Raw genomic sequence first — 16,260 nt, 5'->3', positions numbered from 1 at the left:
CCTAGCAATGACACAGGCACTGTATTTTTATAACAGCACCTTCGCCAAGTTGGAGTCGTGGGTAAATTCGTGGAGTTTTTTGGTCCTGGTGTAGCCCAGCTGTCAATTGCTGACCGAGCCACCATTGCCAATATGTGTCCAGAATATGGAGCAACAGCTGCCTATTTCCCAGTGGATGATATTAGCATTGGGTACCTGATACAAACTGGTGAGTTAAGAAGAGACCAGGTCTATATGGTATAGTCAGCAATGGGGTTGAATCAGGTGGAGCCTTCTGAGCTTGAGTGTGTTTTTTATCCATACTTGCTTATTCAGGCTGTTTCTTCATCTTAGCGTGTTTAGGAAGAGCTGAATTTTAGACTGTTTTGCAGGTAACTGCTTGCTTAGTCCTGCCTGAACCTAGCTTGTCCAGATGACAGAAGCAGGAACCTAAGTTTTTGTTCTGCAAAAGCCACTAAGTCTGCTCGATTGCTTTGTTGCTAGTGAGTCTCTAATGCTTGTGATGAAAGGGTCTCGTAGTGCAATGTACAGTGTGAACAGTGAAATAGCCTGTTACCCATTTTTTCTTTTTCTGTCACATAGTAGTTCCTCAGTTTCATTTGCATTTTGTTTTTGCTATATCTGGCTTTCACCCTAGGCCGTGATAAAGAGAAAGTTACGTACACAAAAAAGTATCTTGAGGCTGTGGGAATGCTAAGAGATTTCAAGAACTCCTCTCAGGATCCAGACTTCACACAGGTTAGAAACTACCCTGTCTTCTGGCTCCTTGCTTTATGCCTTTCCCTATTTTAATGTGACAATTATCTGTTTTTCACATAAACTAAGAAATAGTCAAGGAACTCCTTATCCTTTGGCTTGGTCCACACAGCTGTCTTAACTTAGGGCCCAGTGGAATGAGTCAGCTGGCTCTCCAGGTGTGGAAACTTGGGCATAGGTATAGATTGGCTCTCAATTGAGCTCTAGCTGGTGCAGATTCTGCAGTTTGATCCATGTAGTTTTGAGAAGTCCAGTCCAGACTCAAACACAGGTATGAAGGTTGTGTGGATGTTGTCTGTGTAAGCCTTGTCCCAGTTTTACCCTTCTTCTGTCCAGCAACTTATTTTACTGTGTGAATCGGGACACTTAGAAGCTCTGTGTGGTAACCGCAGACCACACAAGCTGTTTTCTGTGCAAGAAAATCAAGATCTTGCTCTTTGTCCAGGAAACTCAAGAATATTCCTGGTTTTCTCTACAGCAAGAATTTATCTTGTCACTTATGTTCAGGTTTGCACGATTACTTAAAAACCTTAGTAAATACAGAAAGATGCACAGACTATATAAACAAAGTTGAAACATGGATGAGGAATAGGAAAATATGATAATCTCTGTTTCATAATAGACTGAATGTTTTCCCCAAGGCCAAGAGGAATAGCCTGCTTTGGTTTATGCCAGTACCAGGATTTCTTCACATCATTGTTTTCTGAAGGGGACCCTGCTGCTAGCATGTGAAAGAACATAATTCTCAAAATCATCTCTAGCGTTTAGATGCTTTAGTCACACATTGGGTTTTCAGTAACTGGGGTACTTTTGAGAGCCATACCTGGGAGCTGGCAGGGTCTAAAAGTAGAACTGTTCCTTTTTTTGTGATCTTTCCATTCTCATGTGTCTTTAATTTCTGCAAACAAACATAAAGATGTGCAGACTCAGCCTTGGTTCAACAACAGAGGTAAGCATACCAGTGGCTTAACTGGCTTCAACTTGTCATGCAGTGCTGAACCACCCTCTGTTCCTCTTACTGAATAGGTTGTTGAGTTGGATCTCCATACTGTCGTGCCTTGCTGCAGTGGACCAAAAAGACCTCAGGACAAAGTTGCTGTGTCAGATATGAAGGAGGACTTTGAGACTTGTCTGGGAGCCAAGGTAGGGACTAGGAACCTTTGGGCATACAAACTAATGCACGCTGCTAAAAGTTGTCTAGTGTTCAGGAACTACATTCTGGGGTTAACTTGTGTGTTGTCTGTTTGCCTATTGAAAAGTAAATGAGGATGCTTGAATGCAGTTTAGAAGATGACATCAACAATGGGTGGTTTAAAATTGGGGTGCTGCTTCTCCTGCATGAAGGTGTTCATGTCCTATTGAAGTAGTAGTTCTCTCCGGTTTTAGATCAGTCTTAGGCCTGACATGGTTTTGACATACACTGGAGATTTCTGAACTAGCTGCAATGGGTGTTAGTAGAGTGGACTCAGTAGCCTCTGCACGGAGCTCTGGGCTAACTACCCAGCTTTTCAGCTTTCCAAGCAGGTTGTGCCCTGAGCTCCACAACACAGTTTTGCCTTCTGTACTGAATCTATTCAGCAGATCAGAACTGCGTGACTCCACGACTCTTTGTTGGTGGTAAAGACAGGGAAAAAAAGACTTCTTTCTACATCGTCCACTCAAAAATGGTCATTGAAAGAAGAACAAGATTTTAATTTGAATTAATATGCCCAGACACTTAAGTTTCCAAAATCACTGTGAATCCTTATCTGATACGGTAACTGCTCTTGTTAAAGGCAGTACAGAACTCTAGTGATGTAAATCAAGAAACTTAAACTACAGCAATTCCCAATAATTCTTGTTTTGTTACATGTTCCAAACTCCATTAAAAGACCTTACGCTTTCAGATCTGTAAGTGTAATTTTTCATGGTGTGAACAGTGCCACCTTGCTCTTTTTTTTTTTTTTTTTTTTTTTCAACTGTCGGGCCTCTCAAGTCAGCTCTTAGTATAATTTTGCGCTGTTTGATATTCATGGCTTAAAAATCTTGTGTGTTATGGCTAAAATCTCAGGACTAGATTGTGTAACAAGACTACGTGGTCAGGAATCTGGAGCATATGGGGGCAACAAGCATTTGAGCAACCTGAAGAAAGATATATTCATGCAGAAAGAAAATACAAATTCATTTTGCTGCAAAGGCTGCCTTTTACCAGTGAACAGAGAATAGGATAGACCCCAGAAAAATAATTTTTGTCTGCCACTTTGACCAGAGATGCAAGCCTTCACCACCAGACCTAAAAGTGTAAGCATGGATGTGACTGACAGATGCTTTTCATTCATGAAATTCCCAGCCCATACTAATTTCTAGTCAAAATATTTATATTAACCACATCCTTTTGATTCATACTTTCTCCTCTTACAGCAAGGATTCAAGGGATTCCAAATTGCCCCAGACCAACACAACAGCATAGTCAAATTTAATTTTGAGGGCTGTGACTTCGAGCTTGCTCATGGTTCAGTAGTGATTGCTGCCATTACAAGCTGTACAAACACCAGTAACCCCTCAGTTATGTTGGGAGCAGGTAAGTTTATTTGCTTCATGTGCAGTATTTTCTCTATGGCTCTGGCTGTGTGTCCTGAAGACAAATACAACACCGATGTAGTTTTACATGCACAGCGCTGTTTTTATCATTTGGAGTGCTAAAACTGAGCTTAGTCCCTAAGGGTAGCAGAAGGAATTCTGGAAATGGTAGCTAGAAACACAGGTTGAAGAAAATGTATTTGTTCTGAACTGTCTTCTCTACAGGGCAAGCTGGGACTGAATTAACCAGCAGTTCTGACACTTGTGCAAATGCGCAGAAGCTGTTATATAGAGCTGAGTTATATAAGGCTATCAAAAGTCAGAGCCACAAGAAGAGGGACAGTGAAGAATGGTCTGTGGGTTTAAGTCTGAAGGTGCTCTGATCTGGTAGCAGAGTACAAAACACACACTTAGCTAGAGGTGTATCGAGTTGTTAGAGCAAGAGTCTGAGGACATGTGGGGGTGAGTAGAGGAGGCAGATTGTGTTCTCAGGGATTGCCATCTTTCAGAGCCTTGTCATTTATATCTTAACTGCATCCAAGAAGTGGTTGGAGGTAGGCTTTGTATCCCCCACTTTCTTGTTTATCATCATTCAAATACTACAAAACAGTTTGGTTGTGTTAAGTTTCAGGTCAGGAGATTGCTCGTTTTTAACCTGGCTAGTCTGGGCAGAAAATTTCTCATGCCAAATGTGTGCTTCTAGCAACTAAATATGAATGAAGAGAGTCAGCTCAAAGGGTTCAGTCTGTACTAGCCCAGTTCAGCCCTCTTTCCCAGGTGCTTGGCTACATGCTCATGTATTTCTTTCTCTCATCCACAAACATAAACATAGACGTTATCTGTCACTGCAAGATCATCGCTGCATTAGGGCTTCCTAGTCAGACTGCTTGTAGGAGGATGCAGGCTTACTTTCTACAAAGGCTGGAAGGGATGTGCAATGGGCAATGCAAGGGCCTTCGAGTGGAGAGGATTATTTACTGTTTGGAGTCACATAATTTGTCTCCTTTGTTCCTGTGTGGTGCTGGGAAGATCTTGGCCTGCGGACAGCCTCTGACAACCATAACTTCGTGTTTAGTTTGTTGATGTGATATTTGTCACCTGTTCTTGGGCTAGCATCTTTCTTTGAGTACTCTACGGTACCGGCAGCTCACCCTCTTCCCAGGCACAAAAGGTCTTTTAATTCCTAGCAACAGGGACAACATCTTAAACTTGGATGTGGGGTGGAAAGGGAAGTGGAGGAGACACCTGTTGTATTTCTTACCTCTTTGAGAGAAGCAGAATTGAAGAAAGTCTCCCAATTCACTTGCCCTTGGACAGCATGGCCAAATCAGCATACTTTTTTCCTCAAGTCCACCCTGATCATGATCACAGAAATAGAGCTGTATTTCTTTCTTCCAAGGATCAGGAAGTAGGCTTTCTCCAGGCAGACTCTCTTTGCTCTGTCCTATTGCCATATTTCTAGGTGGGTGTATCCCTCAGTTGTGCCACCTGCTTAGGATATAGTTTCCTCAAGTGTTTGGCTCCCAGGCTAATGGCATACATTTTTAAATCTCTCTGTGGCAGTGGGGATGCTCATCTTTCAGCCTGCTTGGCTTAATAGCTCTATGGGTTTAAAGTGTAGAATGCTCTGTAGATACAAGTAAAGTTGGTACTTTGAACGCGTTCACTACTACTTAATGCATAGCAGCCTGAAGAATGTAGTCCTAAGGATCTCAACGTATGCACTCGGATCTAGTGAGTACTCTTAACCTTTGCTGCCTGTCCATACTGCAGTGCTTATGCTTTGATGTTGTCAAGGAGGGAAAAAGTAATTGTCAGTCTCTGGTAACTGTTTGTACACTACAGTGTTGAGACCTCGGAGATACCCACAAGAAACATGGTAATTTGGCTTTCAGAGTAGGGTTTGAAGTGAAAGTAAATAAAACATACAGTGCTCCCACACCAAGTAACCAAGCTAAAAGAAATCCAAAGTATGAATAGTTGTTTCAAACTACCACTGTATATCCTGTGCACCAAACGATGTGCAGGGACTGTGTGTCTGTAGGGGTAGTGAGTGTATGCTGTAATAGCCTTGACAGCCTAGTCTGACTTTACAAAGGTGTTGGATTAAGGTTGGTCAAAACACCTTAAGTTCTGGCATTTCTTTGCCAGTTTTTAGAGTTTGACTTTGCATTCTTTTCAGAACTGGCATTGGTAGGAAAATAGAAGCCACCACTTTAAAACAGGCTGTCAGGCTCTCGGGTCCTAGGGTGATAATTTGTTCATGGTCACCTTTTGAAAAATGGCCAAGAGCTCTAGTTTCCACAGCTTCCTCTGGCAGCTAAGGAGCCTCAGCAATTTCAGGAATAGGACTGCTTTTTTAAGCTCACATATCTACCTCTAGGCGTCCAAAGCTATCAGTGTAGGCCGCCTTATGCAACACTTAAAAGTAGAGGTCTCCAGGTCATGTCTAGCAGAGCTGTTGAACAGCTGGCAAAAACAAACCTATTTGATGACGTCTTCCTGTTGGAGATTGTGTTGGATCAAAGCAGAGCTGGTGTATGTTTTCTTATCTAAGTGGATGTGTGAGAGAGAGAACGAGGCATGGGAATGTGAAATTTTGCATAGTTTGCATAGCTGCTGCTTCTTTTATGTCTATCCCGGGAAAGGACTGGAGGGGGCTTGTTTTCTGAACATTCATCTATGTATGTACAATTCATGTAAAAGGAAGAAATTCAGGATAAATATGTTCCTGGTAACACATACACTTCACTAAAATGTCTCTATGCATGTTACAAATCCAGGAGTGGTAAAACAGCGCTCTTGCAACAAGTTGTACATTGTGATACAGCTTGTTTACAACAAGGGCCAGAGCTGGTGCTATCATAACCATCTGCTCTTGAGGGCAGCAAGTCATATGTTGGCAGTTATTTCAACACTGGGCACTAGACCACCATAAGTGGGAAGTTAACAATTCTTCATCACATTTTTTGTGAGACACTTGTCTTAGGAATAGTGTTTGTTTAACCATCTGAGTTTTGAATGTCTACATGCTGCCCCAGTGTGAGTGCATCTTATTGAATGCAACTTCCAGCAATGTTCCAGTGGAGCGGAAATTGCAGACTGGATGTACAGTTCAACAGAGCACTTGAGCTTTAGCTGGTTCTTCTGAGATCAGTGGTGTTGGCTCACTGTACCATTTCGTTGCAGGAAATGGAGCCTTTTCTGTTTTCCAGTTATTTAACAATTCTTCTGTTAACTTGTTGATCCACCAAACTGTCCCACTTCCAGGAAAAACTGGAGCTATCCTTTGCATTTTTCAGGATTGCTTGCTAAGAAAGCTGTTGAAGCTGGTTTGACAGTGAAGCCATACATTAAAACTAGCCTGTCCCCAGGAAGCGGGGTTGTCACTTACTATCTGAGGGAGAGTGGAGTTATGAGTTACCTTTCCCAACTAGGGTAAGAGTCCTTTTCTTACTGTTGTCCTATGACTGCTTAACTAAAAGCATTGGCAACAAGCAATGCAGTAGAATAACTCTCTCTCTGTACAGCATGGCACATGCTCTACGGCATCATCCTGCATGTTAACATATTGCTGTTGTGCTGGCTGACTTTGTGCCAATGAGGGAGAAGTGCCGTTGCCTGCTGTAGCTTCTTGAAGACTCATGTTCTTAAGCAGGAAAATGGGTTATTTTTCAAGAGTAATGGTTTTAAAATAGCATAAATGACACTATATTGTTCATCTTGCTAGACAACACATTTCCCAGATTTTCATTCTGTGCACACGCACAGTCACTGCAATGATAAAAATTGAGCATTCTCAAAAACTCTGTTTCAGCAGCAATTCATTTGTTAAAACAATACGTCTTCTGAAAGGAACCCTAGCCAACTGCTAAGGGGTTAGATGTTTTGGTGCAAGATAGCTTTTTGTTCACTGATGATTTTTGTGCTCTGTCTAGGTTTGATGTGGTGGGTTATGGCTGTATGACATGTATTGGCAATAGTGGACCCCTACCAGAGTCTGTTGTTGAGGCCATCACACAGGTATGCAGCTTTTCCTATGCATCTTATTTAGGTAAGTTGTTCTCTGTTGTGTGCTGTTCTGAGCTGTGTTACACTGTGCTCTGACTCTTCTCAGCTGTGTGCGAGGTAAATTCAGTCTATATTCTCTTTTCTGTGGGAAGTGCTTTGGATTGTTTGGAAGGAGACAGTTCTGTGAGTGCCCAGTCATTGATGTTGCAGCACAGTGCAGTTCTGCAGACCTGCTGGGTGTTTGGAGTCTGCAAGCACCTCAGCTACCTTTGTCTCAAACTCTCTCTTGCAGGGGGACCTCGTAGCAGTGGGTGTGTTGTCTGGCAATAGGAATTTCGAAGGGCGTGTCCATCCCAACACCCGTGCTAACTACCTAGCCTCTCCACCACTGGTAATAGCCTATGCAATTGCAGGGACTATCCGGATCGACTTTGAGAAAGAGCCTTTGGGTAAGATGGTGTCAGGATGCTTCTTTTCATAGCTTATAAACTAAACTGGGTGGAATTAAGCTCTTCAGAAACATTTGTCCTAGGGAGATGCTTCAAATGACTGAATACCTCTGGGATACATAGCATACAGTTGTTAAGAAACAGAGCAACAAGGAGTCTGTGTGATGGAGAAAGGGGAAAGTCAAGGCTGACCAGTATTCTGATTCCACAGGGGCATCTTTTTGGTTATAAGCTGGGTAGAGGTCTCTCATGAGCAACCTGACCTAGGAGACTTTTTTGAGCAGGTAGTTCAGCTAGACAACCCTCAAAGAACCTTTCCAACCTAAATTATTCTATAAATTATTCTGGAAAGCCATTGGAAATCACAAAAGAAGGTGTATGTACAGGCATCATCAAGTCTGTGAGGCCCTTTTCTGTCAGACCCTTGTTGGCGAAATAAACTGTGTCTCATGAACATTGATGAGGTTCGAAAGAACATATAGCTAAAAGACACCACAATAAACTTTTTCTTCCTTTTTCAATGGAAAATTTATGCAATAAACATAACAATACCGCTTTCTACAGGAATAAATGCTTCGGGGAAGAAGATTTTCCTGAAAGATATCTGGCCCACAAGAAATGAGATTCAGGCTGTGGAACGTCAGTTTGTTATTCCTGGGATGTTCAAGGAGGTCTACCAAAAAATAGAGGTGAATTAATCCCCTGGCAGTAGTTTGACTGATATACTGTGCTATTCTGGAGATGTTGAATAAGCTGGTCTTGATAATGAAATTAACAGTTTCCTTCTATTGCTGTTGCTCCTGTTCTGACAAGTATTCAAATGAGATTTTTTTTTTTTTTAAATGGCTTCTGGTTAATTAATTGGTTCTTACAGGAAGTTATGTCCTGAAAATTGCTCCTTAATGATATTTTTAATGTAACATATAGATGATACATTTTAAACAGTCATCCCAGGCTGATATTAGAAAGTGAGATATAGAGCTTCACAGATGTTTGGGTTTTTTCAGCTGACATAAAATTCATTTGCATTACTTAATAGCATTCACATCAGAAAAAAAACCTTGTACTTGGTAATGTCTTCCTGCAAGCCTTTCTCAGGTATTGAAACAAAATACCCTTAAAAAGCTAGGAAAGCTTCTTAAGACTACTGATAAATACTCTTGAGAATTGTCAAGTGTTATCTGTGTACGTAATACAGGTTATTGTCAGAAAACTGGATGAGCAGCCCTTCTGAAGTAAGGGTTTTCCTGACTCCCTTAATGGGTAGAATCATTTAAAAAAAAAAAAAAACCCAAACACAATGTATATTGTCATAAGAATTTCCCAAAATGTTTTAAGAAATACACAAGGCTTTTGCTGAAGTCAAATTTGTAGTTTTACCTGGATTCTGAAGTAATTCAGTTGCTTCTGAAAACTTAGAAATCAATGGGATGTGTTTGTGTTTTTCAGACAGTAAACAAATCTTGGAATGCCTTAGATGCTCCTTCAGATAAACTATATACTTGGAATCCCAAGTCAACTTACATCAAGTCTCCACCTTTCTTTGATGGTCTGGTATGTGCATGCTTTCCCTTTTAATTAAGCCAAATGTGTAGTGACCTTGCCTGATGTTAAAGATGAAGCAAAGTAACTCCAAGGGGTCTGGGGGCATCCATCATAGCCTATTGAGGCCTTGGTTCTGAAATGTTAGAATTGTATTAATCTTAATTCAATTATTGTATTCATTATTTATTCAATTATTATATTTATTTGAATACAAAGGCATGAGTCAATCTGAAAATTGTAAGGATTCCCTGTCACTTCAGGGCTTTTGAAAAGTCTCCTTTTCCTTTTAAGCTGGAATATTTTTAAATAGTCACAAAGCAAGCGAGGGAAAAGGACAGGAAACAAAACCCACAATTCTGCCTGCCTGGATTTTACACCAAATAGTTCAGTGTTCAGATTGCTATTTCAGAACCATTTAAAAGAAAATGCAGATTTCAATGCATACAGGTGTCTAGGAATACTGGATTTTCATCTGTATTCCTGCATGAAGTATAGGAAGCCTCAGCTAATATTTTGCCTCATCTATTTCCTTCATGCATGAACTTGCTGACAGACAGCCAGGACATCATATTTTGTTCAAGAACAAAATAAACATTTTTGTAGGATTGGGGTTTCTTTTCTAACTTGTATAAAAAGGGAGACTTTATTTTGCAATTTGCACTTTTGAGAAAGGTAAAGCAGTTCTGTGTCATATTTTAATTATTCTGTTTGTATTTATGATGATTTAGACTTTGGCTCTTCAGACCCCAAAAACAATAGAAGATGCTTACGTCCTGTTGAGTTTTGGGGATTCTGTGACAACTGACCACATATCTCCAGCTGGGAATATAGCAAGAAATAGTCCTGCAGCCCGTTATTTGACCAGCAGAGGGTAAGTGCTACTTCTTGTTCTTGTTATAAATTGGGAAGAGGAAACAAGCCACAACCACTATACTATGTCACAGGCACACATATCTGCTGTCTGTTCACATACGCTTGTATACTTTGGTGGATGCCTGGAGAATGTATAAAATAAGAAAGAAGAGCATTTCTTTCTCTGCTGTTTCAGCAGCTCTCATCAAGTGTAAGAACTTGCATAGAGTATGCCTGTCTTACACTGGAGAGCTGAAGACCTTTGTATGGAGAGAGAGGAAGAAGATAACTTTCAGGCTATTTTTTGTAGTAAGTCTATTCATAAATAAGGGAATAAGGATTTGTCTCCCTATTGAAGCAAAATGATCATGGTCCTTAATGCCAAAAACTGGTTTTATGCTCATTTCTAGCATGTGCATCTATTTCACAGATCTAGACTATCAGGAGCTGCAGAATATCCAGAAGTTTAGGTTTCAGCACAGGTGCAAAAGCTGGCAAAACTGTTGTGGTTGGAGTCCAAACTGATGTAAAATGTTGGTCTTTTTCTATGGCCAGCCTGTCAGCTTAGTACTCTAGGTTCAACTTAAGGCAAGACTAGGACTTGCTGAGTTGCCCTATTTAGTCTTCACTGATAATATAGTATTTTTATTCTCTGGTTTAGCACTTCTTACAACTTCAGTGGTGTTTTGAGGAACAGCACTGACATTATTTAAAAAAACAAAAAAAATCACTATACCTAATAATTCTGGAGAGGAAATCGATTAGAACAGTGTGATCTACTGAAAACTAACTGCTCTGAACTCTTTGGCTCAAAAGTCAGTCACTTTGAGATCTAAATAGTCCTACACACATAACAAAACAGATGTGGCATGTCATAGCTTCTGTTTGGATGTAGCCCAATGCAAATAGTCCAAATTTTTGTCACATTTCAGCACATTTTTTGTTTACTGGTTAGGCTGGAGTGTCCCCTCATTCCCGTATCTCTGTTTGCAAATGAAAAACTTCTTCTGTAGTTCTCATTTGCAGCAGGGGCTCTTTCTGCCTTTTAGATGTTTAGCACAGTGGTGTCTCTACCTTTGTTCTAGATGCTATGGTAATATAAATAATGAGGAAGATTTTCAGTAGCCAGCTATTAAGAAAAGAATTGTATTGTCTCTTCTGACCTAACATGAACTATATCCTTGCATCACTATCAGATACTGTTTTCTAGGACAAGGGATGAGAATACTATGGAAGCTGCTTTCTTTGACCAAGCTGTAGGCAGACCTCTATTTTTTTAATTTTTTTTTTTTTTCCTTCAGAAAAATCTTAAAAGTAGAAGTATCAGCTAACTGGATGCTACTGCCATGATGGGAACTATGTACATACGTGCCTCAGAAACACCAGTTCATTACTTTTGTTTTTTTAAAGTACAAAGTGCTTCAGTCTAAACGCAGTTTCCTTTTTCCTTTGTTTTCTTTTCCCTTAATAGCTTGACTCCTCGAGAGTTCAATTCTTATGGCTCCCGCAGAGGGAATGATGCTGTCATGGCCAGAGGAACATTTGCAAACATTCGCTTGGTGAACAAATTTATTGATAAACAAGGACCTCAGACTGTCCATTTCCCTTCTGGGGAAACTGTAAGTACATATGCTGCGCTAAACTGAGGCTCACTGACAGTAAAGTACATTAGTACTGGCTTTCCTTCTTACAGCTTAGGTCATTTACTTAAGTGAGTTTTAAGTAAAGCTAATGAGGGGACAGGGCTTTATTGACCTAGGGAAGCAGGTCACACATACCTATGTAATGCTATCAGGCATATCAGTGGAGAGTATAGCCACTGTAGAAGTGGTAGTGGAAGGTGCAGGTTTGTGCTGGGAGTGAGATCAGCCTAGAAGCCACAAAGCACTGTATGGTTAATATCCTCAAAGTGCTGCTTGGCAGAAAGTGTGGGCTTCAGCTGTTTATGTAGGAACACTTTTTTTCTTGTTTCCCTGGTACTGTGTTTCCACCCCCAAAAAGTGTATAAAGTGTTTGGCACTTTCATTCCAGCTGGACGTGTTTGATGCTGCAGAAAGATACAAGCAGGCTGGCCATCCTCTGATTGTGCTGGCTGGGAAGGAATATGGTGCAGGAAGTTCCAGAGACTGGGCAGCTAAAGGACCATTCCTCTTGGTGAGTGACTACAGTACACTAGAAGGAGGACAGTGCTTAAAAGTGCATTCATTTGTCAGGAAGACTAGCTTATGACCAACATCCTGGGTAGCTCATTCTCACTTTTGGTAGCAAGAGCTATTTTGAAATCTTACCTGCCTGCAAGAGCCACAGTAGAGTTGCAGAAGCTATTTAAACATTAATAGATCCTGTTCAGACTGGAAGCCTTGGCCAATTTTCAGCTAGAAATCCACAAGGCTACACCAGAAAGGCCAGTTTCTTTACTTCTGCTTCCCATAACCCAGTAAACCTTGGGTCTGCTTCCAGCTGCCTCCTTCAGCTCACTTAGCAGGGAAGATAGAAAGTGTAAGAGAAAAGCAGTATCAGAGAAAATTATATTTAGCATGGCTTCACCATGCAGATTGCAGGGATGCTTAGCAATATTGTTATAGGACCCTAATAGAAATCCATGTACAGTGAAATATCTGTTTTGTTCTTTGTCTGTCCTGTCCTACACTATTTACTAGCCTGAACTCTGATTCAAGTTTTCTTGGTGTGGAATTTGTGAAGGCAATAGTGTGTGTATTATTAAACAAAGTTTTAGGAGATTTGGTGTTTAAGATTATGTTCGTCTAAGTTTTTGGCTTTGTGTGTGGTAGTTTTGGTTTGTTTTTTAGTTTGGGGTTTTTTTTTCCCCCCACTGGTGATTTTTTTTTTTTTTGTCTTAATGTATTAACATGTAAAAATTCAGAAATTAATTAAACTGGATCCTGGAACTTGTAGTGTAGGAGGGCAACACTGAACTAGCAAGAGTTACAGAAATGACTAGTGGTGCTCTACATAAGGCACATTGAAGTATGCAGGATTCCTGAGAAAGCATGTGTAATTTTTTGACAGAGTTCTTTTAAAAATGTTTGAAAGTTAACATATAATCAAGTCATCCTGGACAGTCCACCATCAGACAGACCTGCTGACTCTACCAGTAACTGGTAAATGAATTGGAGGGGACCACAAACATACCAGTTTCCTTCCTATGAGCACAGGACTATCCTGGACCATCAAGATAACTATACCTGTTGTGTATTTCCCAGGGTGTCAAGGCTGTACTTGCTGAAAGCTATGAGAGAATTCATCGAAGCAACCTGGTAGGGATGGGAGTAATTCCTCTGCAGTATTTACCTGGAGAGGATGCTGGGACTTTAGGACTCACTGGACGGGAGCGTTACACGATTATCATTCCTGAAAAACTAAAACCGCAGATGAATGTCCAGATTAAGGTATGAGACACCTAAGGGCTGAATTTTCTCAATCACTGTCATCTCACTCATGATTAACTGTCTCTTCAAACACTGTGCTTTCATATGGCAGTAAGCTTCTCTCACTTGAGGAAGGGAGAAGAACTGAGATGGTTAAGGGGACAAAAACAGTCATTATAATAGGTATTTGCTATGATGGGATATAAAAGCAGCATGCCCAAACTGTGTTACTTAGCACAAAGCAGGCCTGTATTTTGGACCAGTCTTTCAAAGTCCACTATAATTTTTTCTGTCTCAGTTAAATGTTTGAAGCACAATAGAAAGTGGACTGTAAGTATTTAAATTAAATAAACTAATTTATTTAAATGGTTTTAAAATTAAAATAATTCATTGACAATTCAACTGACAGAATATTGTACACAGCAGCATTCAAAGTGAAGTCTAAGCATACCCAGTATAAAATCTAGTTAAACTTCAGGCCCTGTATTTGAAAGACTGCTTTTTGTCTAGCTTTGCCTCCAAACCTGTGCCCTTTTTTGAAAAATATTAGCATCTACGATAAAAAATTGGTTTATTCTTGAGACATCTGTAACATCTCGAACATCTGTAAAACTGACTTACTTAATAGCATCAAAGTCTGCTTTTTTACTGCAGTTAGCAAAACAATCTACTTATTGCGTGTTCATTTAATGCAGGTGGCCTCTCTGGATTAGTGTCTAATAACAGTTGTTTACATGTGCCTTATTAACTGCCTTGAAATGAAGAAAGTACAATTCCCAAAGAGCTGGTCAGCTTATCAGTCACAGATGAACATTGTGCATTCATCTGGAATTACCTGACTAGAGGAGTCTTCAGTAAAACACAATGGTCTTACTCACTATGCATTTATCTTTGTGCTTTTCTGATTCCTAAACACTAGGCCTCAAAGAAAGCTAATTAAATTAGTATTGCTGTTGTACCTAAGCCAGAAAAATAATTATGTAAAAGAACATCAAGAATTAGTATAACCACTTGAAAGGATGGTCAGCTTTCATGCCTCTAGGCTTGTATCAACAATAAATCTAAATGAGGCAGCAAATGCAATGCAAGGAGACTCCATACTGTATTTGTTACAGTTTGTTTTAAAGCACTTTCCTCTTAAGCAGCTGGCTGTAGTCTAGTGTGGAAATACTGATGTCCAATGCCTGTTCATTTTAGCTTTCTATCACAGATCATTAGGATGGCAAAACTATCTTAATAGTCCTTATTTTACTATGATGTCATGTAACATGGAAGGTTCTGCTGCTTGAGTGACTTTCTTTGACCCCAACAGCTGGATACTGGGAAAACATTTCATGCCATCATGAGATTTGACACTGATGTGGAGCTCACTTACTTCCACAATGGCGGCATTCTGAACTACATGATCCGTAAAATGGCATCCTAATAAAAAACATTAAGCAAAAACGTCCAGGTACAAGCCTGCTTCTGGTGAGCGCAATAAAACTAAGGTAATCATAAATTTGAAAGTGTGAACCATAAAGTGAACAGTTTTTTCGTGGATTGTATTAGGAAGGCTTGTTTACAATGCTGAATTATTCTGTGTATCAGGAAACTGGACACGCCCAATTAAAGAAAAGAGCATTTATTATTTGTTTTGTATGGTGGTTGGCTTGACTCACCTTAGAATACAGTGCAAAAGTCATTAAAATACTGCTGGAATCTGTGTAACTGTTGAAGATCATGTGCTGATTTCATGTATTTGGTCCATTTAGTTTGACTCTGAAGTTAAGTTCTATGCTCATACCAGTGGTCCAACAATTAACTGACAGTATAAAAAATAATTTTTATTCCTTCCTGATTACCTGATATTGGCTTGCTTTCTTACTCAGTTGACCAGAATCTGTATCTAATACTGAAATTAATTATTTAGCTGTTTATTAATTTAAAAAAAATGTGAACTGTGTTTAAAATCTAAGCCTTTGTAGAAAGGTGGACTTATTGGGGATAATATTTCTAATGGATAAAATAAAATTTATTTTCAAGAAGTTTGGTGGTTTTTGTCATGTTATCCTCAGGACTGAGCTGCTGAACAAAGCTTTGACTTTAAACTCTTGTTATTGTCCCTGTAGGAGCAGAGTCATACAAGTCTTGACTTCTCATATTTTAATACTTGTTTCTTTGAATAATCTGCATGAGACATGATGAATGCATACTGTCAGATACTGGCAGTCTTCTGTAACCCAACAGAATACTGCTGTGATGTACTTCCCTCTGTTTTGTGTCCTCAAGAAGACAATTTACCACGATTTCAAGATCCTGGTCAGCAATTTTTATGTCTGTTAGCAACCACCGATTACACTAATGTATTCATTGAAGTCAGTGACTGCCCAATCCACAATACCGCATGAATTTTTTTAGTGATAACAAATATCCTCTTACTTAGAGATAAACAAGGTTATGGTATTAATTCTTACTCTTAACTGCATTTAGAGCAACTGCCACAACAATTAACGTAGTGGAGAAACTTTTTCAAAGTAATCTAATGTATTTTTAGTGCAGTCAGCTCCAGCTGCATCTGGAAAAAAAATAATGAATGTGGTTCTGAAAGAAGTCAAGAGGCTTAAGGAGGGGATAGAGATTGCACTGTACATGCAACAGGCTATTCTTGCTTGATTACAACAAACAGAGCTCCTCTAGCGAATCCAGCAGAGGCCCAC

General features: G+C 39.9%; 1 protein-coding gene across 2 annotated transcripts in view; it reads left to right on the top strand.

The window, feature by feature from the left end:
* ACO1 (aconitase 1) overlaps positions 1–15,904 on the top strand; it is a 37,891-nt gene extending 21,987 nt beyond the window's left edge. For both annotated transcript variants that reach the window (XM_075727168.1, XM_009487425.2), the window contains 14 exons: positions 37–208; positions 638–738; positions 1,783–1,899; positions 3,157–3,316; positions 6,618–6,753; positions 7,254–7,338; positions 7,619–7,775; positions 8,340–8,464; positions 9,225–9,329; positions 10,049–10,191; positions 11,644–11,791; positions 12,204–12,326; positions 13,397–13,582; positions 14,874–15,904. In XM_075727168.1, coding sequence (XP_075583283.1) covers positions 37–208; positions 638–738; positions 1,783–1,899; positions 3,157–3,316; positions 6,618–6,753; positions 7,254–7,338; positions 7,619–7,775; positions 8,340–8,464; positions 9,225–9,329; positions 10,049–10,191; positions 11,644–11,791; positions 12,204–12,326; positions 13,397–13,582; positions 14,874–14,987 — 1,872 coding nt within the window. In that variant the 3' untranslated portion in view covers positions 14,988–15,904. The remainder of the gene's footprint in view (positions 1–36; positions 209–637; positions 739–1,782; positions 1,900–3,156; positions 3,317–6,617; positions 6,754–7,253; positions 7,339–7,618; positions 7,776–8,339; positions 8,465–9,224; positions 9,330–10,048; positions 10,192–11,643; positions 11,792–12,203; positions 12,327–13,396; positions 13,583–14,873) is intronic.
* Positions 15,905–16,260: the final 356 nt, after the last annotated feature.

This window comes from Pelecanus crispus, chromosome Z, assembly GCF_030463565.1.
Source record: "Pelecanus crispus isolate bPelCri1 chromosome Z, bPelCri1.pri, whole genome shotgun sequence".
Lineage (NCBI taxonomy): Eukaryota > Metazoa > Chordata > Aves > Pelecaniformes > Pelecanidae > Pelecanus > Pelecanus crispus.
This window is presented reverse-complemented; position numbering and strand designations above follow the sequence as displayed.